At 39.3% G+C, this 21159-nt stretch overlaps 2 protein-coding genes across 2 annotated transcripts in view; both read left to right on the top strand.

The window, feature by feature from the left end:
• The window catches only part of naaladl2 (N-acetylated alpha-linked acidic dipeptidase like 2), a 546561-nt gene that overhangs the window by 60172 nt on the left and 465230 nt on the right, over positions 1-21159 (top strand). The window lies entirely within an intron of this gene.
• LOC147301510 (uncharacterized) lies at positions 544-2525 on the top strand. The gene is made up of 4 exons (XM_086282977.1): positions 544-888; positions 988-1143; positions 1594-1683; positions 2079-2525. The coding sequence occupies exons 1-4, from the start codon at positions 544-546 to the stop codon at positions 2364-2366; spliced, it is 879 nt and encodes a 292-aa protein (XP_086139103.1). The 3' UTR covers positions 2367-2525.

Genomic DNA, 21159 nt, shown 5'->3' with positions numbered 1-21159 from the left:
AGTCTTACCTCAACAAGTGACATCAAGGACAAGGACACAATAAAAGTGGTTAACATTGTTGAACCTCCCACATTTACTCTGAACTTAACTGAAGTGAACACTTCCTTTGAAAGTGAATCAGAAACCTCCATCTATAGCTCAGCAACCTCAGTCAGTACTTCAGTGACCGCCGTCGGTCCTCCCCAAAGCAGTTGCTCATCTGGATCCCAGGATACACTGATTCTATCATCACCTGAACATGGGATTCAGCGATCACAGCGGTGGCCGGCTGAATTTCCTGTACCTCGCTTTGCCTATGACACAGAGCTTTTGCTTGCCTCAGGAAATGAAGCTTTCAAGAAGGATGGAATTCCACTCAACTTTACCTCAATCCTTCCAGACATCCTTGAGAGACTGGCTGAAAGCGTCTTTCAGTATGTTGCCTACCCAACAAGCGCACAGTTTGTGGATGTTGCTGAGGCGCTGATTCAGAAGCATCCTTGCCTTAAAGAACCAGGGTCATATAATGGATGCTATGGATGGCAACAGAGACTAAAATATAAAATGGGCAACTATAGAACCAAGTTGAGAGGGCTCGGATGCCCTGAACTTGATGTGAACTCTCTCAGAAAGAAGCGACTACATGAGAAAGCACCTGCAAAGAATGTCAAAAAGCCAAAAAAGTCAGAAGTGAACTATTTACCTCCTCACCCACAAGGAGAAACGGAAGAAAGTTTGGAATATGGAAGAGTGGAGCTCCTCAGTGAAGTGAGGAAGAGGGACAACTGTCAGATCATCAGTGACAAAATGGCGAAGACATTCTCCATTCGCAGGCAGGAAGTTGTCAATCAAGCACCAAAAATCAATGACCTGAAAGAAAGATGGCCTGCTCTTTTTGATGCAGTTCAGGTAAATATTTTTCCATAAGATAATTTGCAGTATGTATTCTTTTAAAGTAAATTGTATACATTAACATGTTGTGCCTATTTGTGCCTTTTTTTTATACAGATAAACCAAGAATTCAGAAGGATCACCACTGTTAACCTGGAGACAACATTCATGGCAAAGCTGGACCAGTACTCTCAGAAAATAATGTCCTTGCTGTCCTCAAGAGGAGGGGCTGCAAAAATGCGCATTCGGCGCATCCAGAACATGCTGCTAGAGGTATGAATGAATGAAATGTAGTTTATTTCAAATAGGATAATCCACTTTTTTTTTTTCCAATAGGTGATATTGAGTCTTAAAAGGTAGCTGTTTACAACTCAACTATGTCAAATTATTGTTTAGAGCTTGAGGCACAAATATCAATTAAAACTATAAATACTTAATAATAAAACAAATTATAGGTGATGTGGATCATGATTGGCAGAGTAATTTGCAAGATTTTCCAGTTTTTCTATTTGTTACCTGGATTTTTCAAGTTCATGAATTGATCATTTCAGAGAAATGGCTCTTTGAAATGATCAATTCATTACTTTGATTATCACTGGAAATCTATAATTGGTACAGTTCAGGCCATATAAAGTCAATCTTTTTTTTTTTTTTTTTTGGATGTAATTATCAAAAACCCATCCTCCTCGAAGAGCAGTTCGACATTCTTTTTCTTATTCACAGGACGATTCTGTGGAGAGAAGGCGAGAGGTCGCTATCCGTGGCTTAGTGGTGTATCTCAGGGAAAAGGAGGAGGATCTCTTCAAAGAGCAGGTAAATCAGACATGACTATACTTTGTATTAGAGATACGATCTAATCTATTATTAATTGATTTCTAAATTAATCGGCAACTATTTTGATAATTGATTGATCGGTTTGAGTAATTATTTTAGAAAAAGAAGTCCAAATTCTCTGGTTTCAGCTTCATAAATGTGAATGGTTTGGGGTTTCTTTACTCCTCTATGACAGCAAACTGAATATGTTTGACATTTGAGGTCATCATATTGGGCTCTGAGAAACATTGACATTTTTCACCATTTTCTGACATTTTCTGGACCAAACAACTAATCAGATAATCGAGAAAATTGTTAGTTGCAGCCCTATTTTGTGTTACTCTCATGTATAAGTATGATTACTTAAAACATTTATATTGATTCTGACCTACCAGGATGGTGGCGGGGATATTACCAATGAAGTGATGAAGATTGTAACCAGAGGTGCCACAACGTCTGATCCAGCCAACGCAAGGATCATACTTGAAGGAACAGAAGTCCTAGCAGACCTGGATGTACCCAGAGCCTGTGCCTTGCTAATGGGGCTGATATATGCACTCAACCTCAGCTACCCAAAAGAACTGAAAAACACTTTTGAAGTGTTTCAAAAGATATTCCTCGAGCTGGATGATCTGAAAGCCAGTCCTAAGGTAATGTCACTAAAAAGTAAACTGTTGTACTAAAAAATGTGAAGAGTGAGGCTATCCTCAAATTAAACGGGAAATGTTCCACTGTTGTTTGCAATGTGTTGTGTTACATACTGTACAGTAGGCAGTAGGTGTAAAGTTGAGCGTTGAGCATTAAGTACACCTAGTTCAAAATAATGCACTTTAAAAGGATAGCTCGGGTCTTTTGAAGTGAGGCTGTATATGAGGTACATATGTATAGTGAGTGTATTACACACAGTAGATGACAGTCAGTAAGCTCCACCTACGGAGAAGCAGACGGGGCCACCGGCACACAAGATGAGCCTCCATCCTAATAAAACTGATGTCAGTTTTAAATGTACATTATATCAAGAATATGTTTACTGCTTTATTTTGCTATCAGACAGCCTTTTCTGTGAGGAAAGAGAAGTTCTACTGCTTGTTGTTTCAATCGCTCTGGCCCACCAGCGTCCATGGACAAAAACAGCAATTTTACCTGACAGCACACAGGAGTTGCTGGTCTCCTGCTGCCTTGATCAGTAAGTGTAATTGTGTTATTTGGTGACTTTGGTGTTAGTTCGGGTTAGTTCAGATTTACCAAAGTCACACAAACAAACTGAGCCTATCGTGCGTGTCGGTGGCAGGAATGTGCTGACTGCTGTCTACTGTGTGTAATATACTCACAATGTACTTCATACTTTAAAAAAACCTAAACTATCACTTTAACACAAACAAACTTGAATCAGAGCATGACTGTCAAAATGTTCAGTCTTTTTGAGACAGATTTACAGGGGTGTTTTATGTCATTTATTTTATGGAGGCAACAATTTTGTCTGCTATTGAAATGTCAATGAGTCTGGAATGGTGGACTGGTGTTCTAATAAACAGTTTGATCATAAAACTGGAATTTCAATGTGTAATTTATTGTATAATTGTAAGTTATAAGTTATTGTAAGTTATTAGTACTCAAAAAAATTAAGGTAACAATTTGCATGGATATTTCTGAGTAGAATAAAAGTAAAAAAATAAGTTTTAATAACTAAATGGAGTAATTTTTAAACAATTAAAATTAAGTTGGTTCAACTTAATTAAGCTTGTAGAGGACAAAGCAAATCATGTTGTTTGTACGTAAGGAACAGAGTTTGCCTAACTAGAGAACTCTTGTGGCATTTACGCTATAGTGGCTAAGCTGAAGTAACTTAAAAAGATCCATGCAAATTGTTACCTTAATTTTTTTAAGTTAAGCCAGCAGATCTTTTTTTAGAGTGCACTTTAACCCCTGGTTCTACCACTTGAGGTAGTTGATTTTTGATTCTGAGGCTTTTTGCAGATCATTATCCTATTTTAGAAACCGTTCTCTTTTCATCTTCAACTTTCAAGCTTCACATATGCTTCGCTGTTTGCTAGTATTTAATTGAATCTATTTTCCTCTGTATCGGTGGAATTTTGCCCTTCCGCTGGTTCCAGCACAAGTCCAAAGGAGGATCCAACCTCATGCTTAACGAGTGAGGTGTTCTTTTAAAAATGTTCTGCAGCCTTTTTATCTCTAAATATATATTTACTCATAGCATTCTTTGTTTGGCCATAGGAACTGGCCAAAATTTGCATAAAAGTTAATTTTTGTGGTAAGCATGAAGGAATATACATAAATGTATATGTATACTACCAGTCAAAAGTTTGAGCACACCTTCTCATTTATTTTTTTTACTTTATTTTTACTACTTTCCACATTGTAGATACATACTGAAGACATCAAAATGAAGCAAGATATAAGGAATTATGTAGCAAAGAAAAAATTGATATTTTAGATTCCTATAAGTAGCCATCCTTTGCTTTGTTCACAGCACTGCAAACCCTTGGCCTTCTCTCTCTGAGCTTCATGATGTTGCTATGGTCGGCAAACAAAACTATAATTGCTATAACTTTGAATGTGTCCCCAAGAGCAGTCCCAAAAATCAGACATAGGCTACAATGAAACTGGCTCACATGAGGACCGCCTCAGGAAAGGAAGACCAAGAGTCACCTCTGCTGCTGAGGATAAATTTATCCATGTCACCAGCCTCAGAAATCCCAAGTTAACAGCACCTAAGATTAGAGCCCAGATAAAAACCACACAGAGTTCCAGTAGCAGACACATCTCTACATCAACTGTTCACAGGAGACTGTGTGAATCAGGCCTTTATGGTGTTACGTTTCGGTGTTGTCAGTGTTTTGTTTTTGCGTGACTGTTATGTATTTCCTGCTTTACTTTGAAAGTCTGTGTTATCTTAGTGTGTTCAGTTTACATTTTCCCTGTCTCGTCAGTTCTAATTTGCCCCAGCTGTGTTTCCCTCCTGTGGTCCATTCCCTGATTGCTCCTTCTATGTATTTAAGCCTTGTGTTTCAGTATGTCATGGTCGCGATCTTCCCCCCCGTTGTAAATAGTTTGACGTTTTGTGTTTTGATGTAAATAATTATCGTATTTTGCTTTGGAGAAACAGTTGTCGATACTTTCGTTTTGGGATTTTTGGTGGTGAGCTTTAGTGGGGTTTTTTTGTGTGTGTTTTTTTTTCTTTATTTTTACTTTTTTTCGTGTTGCACTCCGGTTGCCTAGGCCGGGGTGTAACATATGGGGGCTCGTCCAATCGCTGGGGGGTCCGAGGAGGGACGGCTTCGGCCTTCTGTCTTCGCTGGTGGGTCCGGGGACCGCTTCGGCCTCCGTCTGTCTTCGCTGGAGGGCCCGGGGACCGCTTCGGCCGTCTGTCTTCGCTGGAGGGTCCGGGGGCCGCTTCAGCCGTTCGCCGTTGCTGGAGGGTCCGAGGGTGGGCCGCTTCGGCCTCCGTCTGTCCTCGCTGGAGGGTCCGAGGGAGGGACCGCTTCGGCCTCCGTCTGTTTTCGCTGGAGGGCCCGGGGTCCGCTCCAGCCTTCATCCGCCTTCGTTGGAGGGTCCGTGGGACCACTCCAGCCTTCGTCGTCTGCTGGAGGGTCAGGGGGACCGCTCCGGCCTCCATCAGTTTCATCTGCCTCCGCTGGAGGGTCCGTGGGACCGCTTCAGACTTCATTTGCCTTCGCTGGGGGGTCCGAGGGACCGCCTCAGCCTTCGTCGTCTGCTGGAGGGTCCGTGGGACCGCTCCAGCCTTCATCCGCCTTCGCTGGAGCGTCCGAGGGACCGCTCCGGCCTTCATCCGCCTCTGCTGGTGGGTCCGGGGGACCGCACCAGCCTTCGTCGTCTGCTGGAGGGTCCGAGGGCCGGTCCAGCCTTCATCCGCCTTCGCTGGAGGGTCCGAGGCACCGCTCCAGCCTTCGTCTGCCTTCGCTGGAGGGTCCGAGGCACCGCTCCAGCCTTCGTCTGCCTTCGCTGGAGGGTCCGTGGCAACGCTTCAGCCTTCGTTTGTTTTCGCTGGAGGATCCGAGGGACCGCTTCAGCCTTCGTCCGCCTTCGCTGGAGGGTCCGAGGCACCGCTCCAGCCTTCGTCTGCCTTCGCTGGAGGGTCCGAGGCACCGCTTCAGCCTTCGTCTGCCTTCGCTGGAGGGTCCGGGGCACCGCTCCAGCCTTCGTCGTCTGCGGGAGGGTCCGTGGGACCGCTCCAGCCTCCACCAGCCTTCATCCGCTTTTGATCAAACATTTCACTTGGGGTTACATGTTTGATTTTTGGGTAGGGGGAAATGTTACGTTTCGGTGTTGTCAGTGTTTTGTTTTTGCGTGACTGTTATGTATTTCCTGCTTTACTTTGAAAGTCTGTGTTATCTTAGTGTGTTCAGTTTACATTTTCCCTGTCTCGTCAGTTCTAATTTGCCCCAGCTGTGTTTCCCTCCTGTGGTCCATTCCCTGATTGCTCCTTCTATGTATTTAAGCCTTGTGTTTCAGTATGTCATGGTCGCGATCTTCCCCCCCGTTGTAAATAGTTTGACGTTTTGTGTTTTGATGTAAATAATTATCGTATTTTGCTTTGGAGAAACAGTTGTCGATACTTTCGTTTTGGGATTTTTGGTGGTGAGCTTTAGTGGGGTTTTTTTGTGTGTGTTTTTTTTTTTCTTTATTTTTACTTTTTTTCGTGTTGCACTCCGGTTGCCTAGGCCGGGGTGTAACAATGGTCAAATAGCTGCTAAGAAAACACCACTAAAGAAAAGCAACAAGCAGAAGAGATTTGTTTGGGCCAAGAGACACAAGGAATGGACATTAGACCAGTGGAAATCTGTGCTTTGGTCTGAGTCCAGAGTTGAGAAGGTGAAGGGATGGTCTCTACATACATGGTTCCCACTGTGAAGGATGGAGGAGGTGTGATGGTGTGAGGGTGCTTTGGTGACACTGTTGGAGATTTATTCAAAATTGAAGGCAAACTGAACCAGCATGGCTACCACAGCATCCTGCAGTGACATGCCATCCCACCCGGTTTGCGTTTAGTTGGACCATCATTTATTTCTCAACAGGACAATGACCCCAAACACACCTCCAGGCTGGAGAGTGATGGAGTGCTGCACCAGATGGTCTGGCCTCCAAAGTCACCTGACCTAAACCCAATGAAGATGGTTTGGGATCTGATGCAGAATGAAGAGGGCCAATAAATATATGAGCAGATTTTTATACCTTATTTTTACATTCACAATTCTGGTTAAATGGAATTTCTTAACAATATGAACTAAGGGACAAGAAATTTGAAATAATAAAACTGTTGCTTTCACCATAAAATGTTTTCTTGTTTTGTTGCATCTGTTATTTTAAAAGCAGTTGATGAGTGCAAGACATAGAAGTCCTGTTGAGACTATGTTTGAGTAATCAGAGAACTCATAAAACTTCTAAATTTGCCTTAATGATTGTGAAAAGCCATAACTTTATCAACCCCATTAGGGTCAAAGACTGTGGTTTCAAACACTGAGAAACTTCCGAACTTTTGATAATTTTTTAAAAAGCTAAATTGTAAATTGCAATTTTTTCCATGTAATCTAAATCTGGGTTAATCTAAAAGCTCCAGGCATGCGAAGGTTGTGAGCTGCACTGTGGAAGATTGCCTGCATTTAAGAGCTGGTTGTAATATTTTGTCATTTCACATTAAATGGTGTGCTCTAGGATCGAGGTTGCAGTCAAGTCAGATTAATGGCAGGCATGCTCAATAAGCTCAATATCTCCCCACATTATATTTTCTCTTCAAATTTAACACAATCACTGCTGTTATTCTTGGACAGCTTTTGAATATTGAATTTCAAAGCAAAGCTGCTTCCCACTGGCTGAACAGCTAGAATTAAATAAATGGTGTTTCAGCAGTCACATTCCTCTCTGCACTCTCTGATAACACTCCTAATTTAGCATCAAAGTGATTTATCTTTGGTGACCAATCAAACAACATATGTTTTAAATTTAAGTCTGACTTTTCTATTGTAAGATTCGTTTCACAGAACAAACTCAGACATTCCAGAGATGGGGATAAAAGAAAGACAAAAAGTAGGCAATATAACACAAACGGCTGGTCGAAAAGCAGAAAATGTTTGTCACCAACCCTCTACTTTCTGGCACTTATCCAGGCCAGATATGTGGCAGAAATGCACAATCCTCCTGTAACAACTCAACTTTTGATTCAAAGAAAGAGAGGTTCTAGTCCAAACTTCCTCGAGTTGTCAAGTTAATTTTTGTCTTATTATTTCATCATTGTCAAAAGCCAAAGGTGACCAAACCTGTTGTTTGAATGTAGATCACCTTGTAAATTCAACAATTTGTCCCTTGATTCAACTAACTCTTTTACACAAAAGACCAGTACAAAGTCCACATATGCTGTGTTATTGTTTATATAGTACCAATGCACATTTGACTGTTTTATGTTTTATAATACATCTTTTATTTCATATTATTAATGATTTTGTTGTTGTTGTTGTTGTTTTGCCTGTCTGTCATTTGCCTTTACTCCTTTGGACTTCACAAAGCTCCTTCCACTTTACCTTTGAACCTTTATCGTTACCATAAGACAGAGGCTAGGTTTCCCATGATCTGGCTGGAAGTCAAAATAAACCCTTCGCAGCCAAATCCGAGAATTGGAGCAAGGTATCAAAGACTTGAGAACTGATTATAAAATTACACTGCATCTGGATTATTTGAGTGATTATGCATACACTGCAAAAATTTAAGCTTTTCTCATTTCCACAGTTTTGGTCCCAGTAGAACAATAGCATTAGCAACCTCATCAGTTAAGGCAGATTCTGACCAAGATTAATGCTGACCGAGCTGACTGGTTTTCTATTGGCTGCCCAGTACAGTGCTTGACCTACAGGGGGTGTAATTTTCATTGTTTAGGATGAACCAGCAAAGTGCATAATCAGTCACTAGCAATCTATACACAACCCTTATTAGAGTTCTTTTTGCCTACAAAACAAACTAGTTTATAGCAGTCAGACACAAGAAAAACTGCAGGGCCTGAATTCATGAAGGAATTCATGGCTGTGACTAGAAATAACATGGGCTGGTTTTACAGTTTTATTTTATATTTTGTTCAATTATTTTTTTTTTATTTTGTTGTTAAAGACCATACATATAGACCATAGCTGGCATGATACACTATTATCATAATCTACTGTAATTTTCCTTAAATATTTTAAGCTAATATAATGTTTGATAATTTTTCTTTCATTCTAAATGTTAAACAAATGCAAAATAGACACATTTTCCTCATGGCATCAGATTTTTTTCCCAGTAATAGTACAGAAAGTACTATGTTCTAATTTCTCTGTCATGAAAAGTGATGGATTTTCATAGAAATTCTCCATGGCAGTTTAATAGTGTCTATATAATAATACCAATACTGTCTGCCTGATGCAGTCTCAGTTCTTTCTTGCTATGCAGCACCAGAACAGATGCTCTATTGTAACTTTCTCCTATTGTCTGAATCTTTCTTTTTTTTCTGACTTTGTGTCTCTTTCCCACTCTCCCTCTCCTCCTCTATGTCCTGTTTCTCTACTTTTCTCTTGTAAGCCTTTAATGGTGATAAGCTGTTCCATGCTGAATGTGTCCCTGTGTCTCCACTCTCCCAGGAGCACTATCACTGAACTCAGTCCTGCACTGTTAACTGATTCACCTCAGATGAACGATTTTGGATACAGTATAGGAATGTGGACTAAGGATACTAGGCAGCAGTGCACAGTTTTGGTTTGGCTGAGATGACTTCTCTTACCAATGATGGACTTGTATGTAATGAGTATCAGGCTTGAAAACATTTGCTGTCTATCATAATGTGGAGCAAAATTTGATAATGCAGACAGACATACAAACACACATGCCAAGAAATAAATCTATCTAAACTGTACCTACTTAGCTGCACAAGTTACATTCTACACTGTGCCACTCTGTGATATTACAGCAGTTTTGTTGTGTCTTTGTTTCAACATTGCATTATATTATTCAAAACAAAGCTCTGACATAGGGCCCAGTTGCAGTTTCCTTGTTTATACAGTGGCTTGCAAAAGTATTCGGCCCCCTTGAGCTTTTCTACATTTTGTCACATTACAGCCACAAACATGAATCAATTTTATTGGAATTCCACGTGAAAGACCAACACAAAGTGGTGTACACGTGAGAAGAACAAAAATCATACATGATTCCAAACATTCTTTACAAATAAATAACTGAAAAGTGGGGTGTGCGTAATTATTCAGCCCCCTGAGTCAATACTTTGTAGAACCACCTTTTGCTGCAATTACAGCTGCCAGTCTTTTAGGGTATGTCTCTACCAGCGTTGCACGTATAGAGACTGAAATCCTTGCCCATTCATTACATGGACAGCGTTTGTGAACAGCAGTTGTCAGATCTTGCCACAGATTCTCGATTGGACTTAGATCTGGACTTTGACTGGGCCATTCTAACACATGGATATGTTTTGTTTTAAACCATTCCATTGTTGCCCTGGCTTTATGTTTAGGGTCGTTGTCCTGCTGGAAGGTGAACCTCCGCCCCAGTCTCAAGTCTTTTGCAGACTGCAAGAGGTTTTCTTCCAAGATTGCCCTGTATTTGGCTCCATCCATCTTCCCATCAACTCTGACCAGCTTCCCTGTCCCTGCTGAAGAGAAGCACCCCCAGAGCATGATGCTGTCACCACCATACAGTGGGCATGGTGTGTTCAGAGTGATGTGCAGTGTTAGTTTTCTGCCACACATAGCGTTTTGCATTTTGGCCAAAAAGTTCCATTTTGGTCTCATCTGACCAGAGCAGCTTCTTCCACATGTTTGCTGTGTCCCCCACCAGTGTTGGTCAAGTTACTTGAAAAAAGTAATCAGTAACTAATTACTGATTACTTCCCCCCAAAAGTAATCCCATTACTTTACTGATTACTTATTTTCAAAAGTAATCAATTACTTAGTTACTTAGTTACTTTTTAAAAACACGATTTACAACCTGAATAGGTGATAAAGCGATAGATCTCTCAGCCCAATTCTACTTTTTCTACATAATCCATCATACAAGATGTAATCAAATGGAAAAGTCCCTTTTTAAAACTTTATTAGTTTTAATCTTTTAACTTTTTGCATCAAGCAAAAATGCAATTATATGCAACATTCACTGACTGGAAGAAATTTGTTTAATATTTAAACCTATTTTCTGCACATTCCAGCACATAATTTTTATTTTTTTGTGTTTACACTCAGTCTTTCAAATAGATGCAAGTAAAACACAGCAGAAAATAAATAAAATCAAAGACTAGCGGTCCTGTTGCTCTATTTTCACCTGTAAAGCACAATGCTAATGGACACTAATGTTTTTGTCACTTTTTATGGAATCAAACTTAAAGTAAGGTCAGTACTTCCACGCTTTAAACGCTGCATGCTCATACTCTCTCCGGTACTCGATATATTATCCATTGTTGATCTGCACACAGCTGTTGTCATGAATGTCGCACTCGCTTATGTCACTGTCATGAGACATTCTCGCAAAAAAATCACGGTTTTAGTAACACAGTAACGCAGCGTTCCTACGGGAAAGTAACGGTAATCTAATTACAGTTTTTGCAATAGTAATCCCTTACTTTACTCGTTACTCGAAAAAAGTAATCGGATTACAGTAACGCGTTACAAATAACGCGTTACTGCCCATCTCTGTCCCCCACATGGCTTGTGGCAAACTGCAAACGGAACTTCTTATGGTTTTTGTTAACCATGGCTTTCTTCTTGCCCTCTTCCATAAAGGCCAACTTTGTGCAGTGCACGACTAATAGTTGTCCTATGGACAGATTCCCTGGCTGTCTTGGTAGGTTTACAGTTGTGCCATACTCCTTCCATTTCTGGAATGTTCCTGGGATGTTCAATGTTGTTTGATGGCAGATACTCCCTTCACCCTGGCCAAAAATGACCAAAGAAAAAGTGGAAAACAGCTAAATATGAGAGGGTTTTGAACAAAGTTTGTGTTTTTTCCATTGTTTAAGCACTGCTTCCAGCCAAGAGTGATACCATATATGCCCTATAGCTGCAGAAAAGGCTAACATTGTTATCTTTTTACAAAAAAAACAGCTAAAGGTGAGAGGTTTTAGGACAAAATTTGTGTTCTCCATTCTTTAAGCACCGGTTTGAGCACCGTTTAAGCATCAGCACTGTTTCAAAAGTACCGGTTTGGCACCTGTATCGGATAAAACCTAAACGATACCCATCCCTATCTAGGATGCCCTCTGGACCCAGTGGAGGTGGTGGGTGACAGGAGAATGGTGGCCAAGCTGTCATCCCTGTTGGACAACATCTCCCACCCCATGCAGGAGACTGTTACAGCACTGAGCAGCTCCTTCAGTGGCAGGCTGCGGCACCCACGTGTGGGACTAATAAAGGTTATCTTATCTTATATACATCAGTCTAAGTGGGGTTGACCAGATTTCTCTTCCCCGAGCCTCTGCCTCTACCTCTGGGAGGACACCAAGGGGTTCCTGGGCTAGCCAAGCGACATAACCTCTCCAATGCATCCCAAATCTGCCTTGAGGTATCCTTTCAGAGGTTTCTTCATGTTAACAGGGAGTTTTTCCCTCCTGGTGACGCCAAGTACCTGCTGATAGGGTCTCATCTGATAGTTGTCTAATTGAATTTAATGAACAACAATGTCTGAAAATATTGTTATCTTCTTTTGTGTTATATTTCATTATGAGTTTTTGTCTGTTCTTTGGATCTCTGTACTTTGTAAAATAGTCTGACAGAACAGAGTGAAAACCATGGTTAAGATGGTTGGAGCACTCTCCTCTAGGGAATGAGATGGCAGACGTCAGTGAACAACTCCCACTGTAATTAATCTAAAAAGTGTTTAATCGGCTTGTTAATTAGCAGCACTCGGATTGTAATGGGACTCTTAAAGTCAGGTGCACTAGAAAGGTCAGACAGTTTCACATTTTACTTTAAAATGTAGATGTGTTTAATTAATGCTATCAAGATCTAGTGTATTTGTGATTAGTGAAGTCATTTCTAATAAGGTGAAAGGCCGAAATTATTATTCTATTTACAGACACACACTCAGTGTTTGGTAATTTTACCAGCACACCTCCAAAAATTTAATTACACTATAAGACAGAGTGTCCAATAACTCCTGACTGGTGTGGGGTGTTAAACTGTTTCAAATGACATTAAAATGTAATTCCTGCCAGTAAGACCACAGTGAAAGAGGAGTTTACAGACTAATTTGGTTACATGTCCTTCATGCCTATGGATGGATGAGGCAGGAAAATTAAAGCCTCCCCCACTTTTGGCCCAGTATGTAGTCTTATACTTAGAAAATTATCATCTTCATGCCTAATGGCATATAAGGACAGACAAGCCTCCTCCACTGTTGGCTATTTGTGGATGACTTGGCAGTGTGACCACAACTCATCATCACTCCTTTTTAGCTTAGCTTTTTGTGGACATAAACCAATGTCTGCTTTTATAAATTTAATTTGTGTTGACTTTTGGACTGAAATGTTGACGTCTTGAGACATTCTGGATTGAAGATTGAAGCAGATCTGTTGAATTTTCCCCATGATTTAATTATAAAGTGTAAGTATCTTGTCTAGTGTCATATAAATGAGAAACCAGACTCCTCCGGTCCTGGCAGTTTACAGCATGCTTGGCAGCAGGACTTCTGCTTCTTGTCCATAATAGGTTTTTCCCATTTCTCTCTCTCTTTTTTATAGATCATTTAGCATTTAGTCATTTCTTGCATGTCCTGATATTCTTGATATCCATAAAAAGGCTATATTTATAAAATAAAATTGCAAAAACACCATCTAAATAATTTTGCACTTGGTACCTAGCAACCATCAGTTCTTAGTAGTTGGTGCTCGTTATAGTGGAAAAACACTGGCTATTGTTAAAGGAATGCAATTAAACTGCAATATAAAATATATAATTGCCCAGCTAATGCAATCTACAATATGACAGAAAAAAAGAATGATTAAAATACATTTTAGCATTTGTCTGTGACACCTTGAGGTAGTCCAAAAAAAATTATTGGTGATTATCTTGTAATTTTCCAGGAAGCATCAGTTTAAATGGTAAAAGCTCATCAGAACAACTAAAAGAAAAAAAAAATCAAACAACAATGTCAAAATGGCTTTTTTTTAAGAATTAATATTTCACCATATAGTGTGACAGCCTCTTGTCAAGGAACTCAAATCAATTCAGTTTTACTTATATATCATAAAATCAAAACAGTGCTGCCTGTAATGCGCAGCAGCACAAAGCGTAGCTGCACAAATAACACTGGCACACTGGAAGAAGTAACCTCTGAACCAAAAATAACTGTATAAAATTCTAAATGTCCCTCAAACTCATTTTAATTAACATATTTACGTGAAACCCTATTCACAGCACTCAGACTTCCAAGCCATCCAGACTCTCATTTCCTTCTCTTTGCTTATGTTCAGATTCAACTTCTTCCACTTCCACTGCATAAAACATTCAAAACTTGGCTTAAATATAAAAAAAGTATCAACTGCTGTTCATTTAAAATCTCATTAAATTTTTACATTTTAAAAAGTAATATTCCTGCAGCTGGCACACCAGAAAAAATACCATAAAATAATAGAAATTTACCATTAAAATATAGTACTTTTCAATAATAATAAAAACTCCTCCTAAATATTTAAAATACCTGATAGTAGGGTCAAACACAGATGTAATGCAAAATATCAGACTAAAAATTACACAAACATATTGTTACCATTTGCTTTTAGTATGTTCAAGTAAAAATTGAATGTTCAGACTGGACTTCACAGTAAGTCATAGATATAAACTTTGCAGTATTTACACTTCTTAAATTATCCAAGGCCACTTGATCATTTCGTATGAGATTTATGAATACGAGATATGACAACTGTTAAACAGTTAGGGCACACTTATCTACTGCTCTCAGCATTTCATTTTGTTAACAAATAGACCACAATCGAAAATAGTTGCCCCTCTTTCAACACTCTTGGTAATTAATTTGAACTTATGTGCAGTTTATAACAATCCTCTGAGCCAAATGGCTCTTTAGGAGCCATATTAAAAAAAGCAGAATAAAAATTAAAAACATCCATCAGTTAAACCAAGGGTACCTTAAACAATCACGTTGAACATGGCAAGTCTCCATGGTGGTTCTTATCTGAAAGTTAACATTTACACACTTTGGTCTTGGTCTGTTAATGCTCTTTGACCTGGTTCTAACTATAAATTGCCATTTTCTTCCCCAGGTTTTTACCTTGTTGTATGCATGCCCTCTTCCACTCAAAGTGGGCACTCCACTCTTTTCCGGCATATCTGTGATTTTATATAAAATTTTTAACTCTATCTTTAGTCTAATTATCTCTAAAAAGTGTTTTTACATTAGACATGGTAATTCAGTCGCAAATGTTTTTAATGTATTGCTGTCAGCTCTTCTGAGAACTCTCCACCTTTTGTCTTGCTAAAACATTGTGGAAGTTTGTACACTGAGTGGCTGTCCTTTGCTGGTAGGTTATTGATTAGTTGCTAATGAAAGGCCTATTAAAGACAAGCATATTGATTCAGAGAGAACCCGATGACAGTTTCACTGCAAAAGGGACACAATGGAAAAAGACATGCAATGCCAAGAGGCCAAAGTATGAGGATTGAATAATGACTGTATATTTTGGTTTAACATTATTTATATATTTCTTTTGATTACTTGTTCTATCCTCTAACTTATATACTGATGACTAACATTCTGCAAAAACAACCTTCTGTAAAGTCATGGTTGCAGTATCATTGGTGTATCATTACTTATCAAAATCATTAGCTCTAACATTAATTACTCAACCCATTACTAAGGAGAACACTGGCCCCAAAGGCTGCTCCAGGATCCATTGGTGAATTATCTTTACCATTTACTATAACTGGTTAAAAAGCATAAAACATAGGTCCAAATGCCCAGGGTCCACAGTTTCATTTCTGGCTGGCTGCACCATATGCTGCTTGTCATTCTTGTACTGTGTTTACTCATATATTAGTTTCTCTCCACTGATTATATCAAATGTGCAAAAACGTATGAAAAAAATATTTGCTCTTGTGCAGAGCTGTAGTGACTACACAAGCATTAAAGTAAGCAGCCATGTGATAGGGTGCGATTAGAGGAACTGTGGTATTATAGGAGAAAGTTAGGACTGGCAGAGAAGTATGAGAGGGTGGTGCAGGACATGAGGACAGTAAGTCTGTGGCATGTGTAACAGGTGTTACAAACGGGTTTCAGTTCAAGCCGATACATCAGGGATCCAGTCTGAGCCTCTTCTTGCAATGTTAGTTAGCTAAAACAAAAAACTAAAAGTAGATGTGAGAAAACATTTTCCTTAGTTTTGGTATTTGTTTGTTTGGTGAAATGTTATGAGTTGCCTGATGAGGCATCAATGTATGAGGTGCCGTAAGGGACATTATTACTGAAACGCTCTCACACACACAACTGAAACACTCTCACACACACAACTGAAACGCTCTCACACACACTACTGAAATTTTAGCTCTCACACACACAACTGAAACGCTCTCATACACACTACTGAAAAACCAAGACATTTCAGTTGAACAGGAAGGCATTTCAGTTAAACAGGAAGGCATTTCAGTTGAACAGGAAGGCATTTCAGTTAAACAGGAAGGCGTTTCAGTTAAACAGGAAGGCATTTCAGTTGAACAGGAAGGCATTTCAGTTAAACAGGAAGGCATTTCAGTTTAACAGGAAGGCATTTCAGTTAAACAGGAAGGCATTTCAGTTAAACAGGAAGGCATTTCAGTTGAACAGGAAGGTGTTTCAGTTGAACAGGAAGGCATTTCAGTTAAACAGGAAGTTAATTCTTGACAAGGAAACTAAAGGAAAAAGTGTTAGATTTCAAACAAACCACTACACAGATGTCTACTCAGCAACCTGTTAGTTAGGGGTGGGTTTTTATAATCGATTTATTGATTAAAATCGATTCTGGCTTTGGATAACGTGAAATCGATTCATTAAAATCCTGAATCGATTTTTTAATATAAATTTATTTTGCCCGAAATGCCAGAATCTCTGGTGAAACCTCACAAAATTTCAAATTAATATTTAGGGAAATCGAATTTTTTAAGTTGCACCAAATACATTGTGTGATAGGGCATAGGAAAAAAAAGATGTTCTAGGGTTTCATTTTCATCAGTACAAAAAGAACACTGATCCACCTCAAAGCCAAATCTCTTTTTTTAGAAATTCTGCCACAGTATTAGTTTTGTTTAAAGTGTGTTTCTTTAACTTTAGGTAGAATAGGCTATTTCATAAATTTTTTGTATGCTTTATCCAGTGTATATGAAATAACTAAATTAGAACCATGCCATGTAACCATTCTGTTGTAACTATGAAATATTCTGTCTTTGAAGAAACTACTAACAAATTTCTTATTGCATTTTTATCAAACAGCTGACATTGCCCTAGCAATAAATTTGGGAGCACTGATGAGAAATTATTGTATATCATAAAAATTTTAATCAAATGAAGCAGAGGCAGTGGGACCAGTTCACAAAATTTGTTATATTCTCTTTGAGAACAGTTTAGACAATATTTTTCTGAAAGTTCTGTGTAACTTAGAATGACACCTTTATCATCCAACAAATCTGTTATGAATATAATATTTTTGTTCAAACCAGTCACTCTTGAAAATTGATTTTTGATTAAGTGTTATTACCCTATTATTCCATAAGGTTGAATTATGGGGAGAAGTTGTGGGTAAATCTCATTTTCCCAAAAATGCAACGTCTGTTTTGGAAAGTTTGATATCTTTATGGGGATTTTATTTGCCGCAAAATCACATTTCAAAATAAAGTCTAATCCTGTATACTATTTTATTAAACAAGAATCATGGGATGTGGAGCTAAGTAGAGTCTGGCTGTGACAGACAAGATTTTAACCATTTAATTCTAAGGGTGCCAACCATAAATTCTAATTCTGGAGTTTTGATACCACCTTTATTGTATCCCTTCACAAGCTGAGATCTTTCTATGTAATGGGTTTTATTCCTCCACAAAAATTCGAACACATTTCTATTTATGGTTTTCATGGTATTTATCGTTTTTTTATTTTTATATCGTTTACGTGGCGCAAAAAAGGTTGGGGACTGCTGTACTAGCAGGTTGCTGAGTAGACATCCTTGTGGTGTTTTGAAATATACCACTTTTTCCATCAGTTTCCTTGTCAGGAAACAACTTCCTGTTCAGCGGAAATGCCTCTGGTTTTAGTAGTGTGTGTGAGAGCGTTTCAGTAGTGTGTGTGAGAGCGTTTCAGTTGTGTGTGTGAGAGCGTTTCAGTTGTGTGTGTGAGAGCGTTTCAGTAGTGTGTGTGAGAGCGTTTCAGTAGTGTGTGTGAGAGCGTTTCAGTAGTGTGTGTGAGAGCGTTTCAGTAGTGTGTGTGAGAGCTAAAATTTCAGTAGTGTGTGTGAGAGCATTTCAGTAGTGTGTGTGAGAGCGTTTCAGTAGTGTGTGTGAGAGCTAAAATTTCAGTAGTGTGTGTGAGAGCGTTTCAGTAGTGTGTGTGAGAGCGTTTCAGTTGTGTGTGTGAGAGCGTTTCAGTTGTGTGTGTGAGAGCTAAAATTTCAGTAGTGTGTGTGAGAGCTAAAATTTCAGTTGTGTGTGTGAGAGCTAAAATTTCAGTTGTGTGTGTGAGAGCTAAAATTTCAGTTGTGTGTGTGAGAGCTAAAATTTCAGTAGTGTGTGTGAGAGCGTTTCAGTAATAATGTCCCTTTCGGCACCTCATATCAATGGATGTGTTTTTTGAGATTCTAAATGTCTAAGATATTGCAATTCAGCTGCTTTCAAAAAGTTTGTTTTTATTGGAGTACCTATACTATGTTTTTTTTATTTTTAATATTACCTCTGACATATGCCCTTCACACAGTAACTAATAAAAACTAAACTTCAGCTAAAGATTTTCAAACAATAAAAACTAAACTAAAATAAGAAAATCCACTCTGTAAACTGCAACTAAACTGGAATTAAAACAAAAAGTAAGCTTTTTATAAAAATAAAACCTATTTAGAAAATACAAAACTAGCTCTCTAACTAACTACTAACTACCTCATTGTTTTCAATAGGTTAACGGATGAGGCTGAATTGTAATTTGTAGTTAGTGAAGTTTCTTTCTGCTGAAAGTGCTTGCTCAGAGTGGGTTGTTTGATTGTTAGGGTTTTCTCTGCATTATTGTAGGGTCTTTACCTTATGATGTAAAGCGCTTTGAGCTTTTGTCATTGCTACTATCTAAATAAATCTCAAAATCCTTGTAGAAAACTTTCAGTTTTTACCTTTGATGAAAGATCATTGTGATGATGATAAAGTAGCTGTCTGTGTAATAATGGGGTCATAAAATTCCCTTTCACTATTTATAAATCGCTTTGTTTTGAACCACTTACAGACCAGAACAATGGAGCAACTCTAATCAGTTATTCACAGATGGAATGGCTATGAGACTTTTTTAAAAGAAAAGAAAATTGTCTTTCTAACAAAGCAGACATGAAAGTGTCAATACAGTACATCTGTAATGGTGTAAACCTTTCAGAGCCTACTTGGACTGTCTCCAGTTGCCATTGTTATTGGAGCTCTACAAGCAGTTTCTTTAAGACTGTGCCCATATCCAGTGTCCAACCTTATGGGAGGAGCTCTGAGCTTGTTGTATGACTCACTCTTTACACCGCTTCAGTGAAAGCTATTGCACCACATTTCACAACAATTTATGTTCACGGTGCTTTATGGCATTTACAGTATACTGTTTTGTCTGTAAGATTTTTAAATTTGTATTGATTTATTTTGTTTGCTTCTTTTGCTTTGTTGTAGAGGTAGCAACAACTTCTCATTTTTACAGTGAAAGCAAGTGTGCTTTCAGTACAGTGGCTACTGTGTGTAAGGTGTGTGTCTGTGTCTGATTACAGCAACCAATGTAAAACATAACCGCAGAGGATTACATCATAGAAGCTAAAAAAAGTGCCAATTACACAGAGACACACACACACCCTCTCGCACACACACGCACGTTATGCTGGCAACACAGCCAAACAGGTTAGTTGAATGCAGGTAAGAGAGGAGGAAGGACTATGCTAATGTCAGCACTTGGAGAGAGAAAAGCTAGCCTACTGTTAAACAGTTCAACTAAAACACAGCCGGGGTAAATTAACAGGTGTACGGGTGAGCAGTGAGGGCAGACATTTATCGTAGACGGGTAAATAGTCAGAAAGGTGTAGACAAGCAGTCACACAAGTTACCAAGCAGTGTGTTTTTTAGACAGGCAGAGTGTCAGGTAAACAAGCAGCCTGCTCTCCCTGTCTGCTATGGTGTTGTAGCTGGAGAAATACAAGCAGAGGCAGCAACACAGAAAAGAAGCTATTAGAAAGGTCTTTATCCTCTGCTGCCCCCTCTTTGAGACACACAGACTGAGGCTACTCCAAGGCTATTCAACCAACTCGGCTTTGAAAGGTAAATGTGTAGATTCAGTTTGCTTACATCTCAAACACTTGATCTGTACACATGACTGTGTATGCATGCACTTCATCCATGCTTTAATCTATCTGTGTGTTTACATGGAGTTGGTCAGATTCATTTAGTTTAACATGAATCTCTGTTGTTCTGAAACTCCAGTAAATGGTAAACAAGCTAAGAATATCCTGCTCCTTCTTTTTGAGTGGCAATAGGCTAGTTCAGATACATGCATATTGTCAATGTACTCTGTTATGTTTTTGCACTGAAATTAAAATCTACCTAAAATGCAGTGTGAGATTAATGGGAATAGATGTTTCTTAGAGTTGAGCAAGTTACTTCAGTTAAATTTGTTTTTGTTCCTGGGTAACCAAGTGAAGGCCAATGACAATGAGTATGTAGGCACACTGGTTACCATTGTTACAGGCATGGTCCTTTAAGGGTGAAGCCTGATGGGAAATGTATGCGGGTGTGTGTAGCGGAACTGCCTGTCGGGTGTGTGAGGGTGAGCGGAGAAGGAAAAGAAAAGTAACGGTTAACTACAGAAGAGACGAAGAGAAAGTAAATAAAAGGAATATAATAACTCCCTCGGCAGCCAAAGTTGTATCGGCGATGCCCGCTGTGAGTAAACTGTTTCAGCCCACTGTACGCGGTGTTCGTGCCTTGGAGGAGAAATAAAGGTTCGGTAAAGCAGTTTCCTACGCCTCCCTCGATCTTCTTGCTAGCGGAGTTGACCTGTATAGTAAGCTGTTGCCGGCTGCGAGTCAAGTAACTGCCAGAGGTTTCCTTACTACGGTTCGGGGCCGCGGATCTGGCGCGGTAACACTGGGGGCTCTTTTCCGGGATAAAACTCCGCAAAGCGCCGAGAGAGAGGGAGCGAACTTTCTTTTTCTCTTTTCCCTCGGACGACAGAGAAAATGGCGGCTCCGAGAGATGCTGAAGGGGATGGCATGGGAAT

Source organism: Aulonocara sp. 'chitande type north' Nkhata Bay, linkage group LG23 (assembly GCF_057382095.1).
Source record: "Aulonocara sp. 'chitande type north' Nkhata Bay isolate Kocher_YH1m ecotype deep benthic linkage group LG23, A_spYH_male_GT1.1, whole genome shotgun sequence".
Classification (NCBI taxonomy): Eukaryota; Metazoa; Chordata; class Actinopteri; order Cichliformes; family Cichlidae; genus Aulonocara; species Aulonocara sp. 'chitande type north' Nkhata Bay.
The sequence above is the reverse complement of the archived record's forward strand: the minus strand, read 5'-3'. Positions and strand labels throughout refer to the sequence as shown.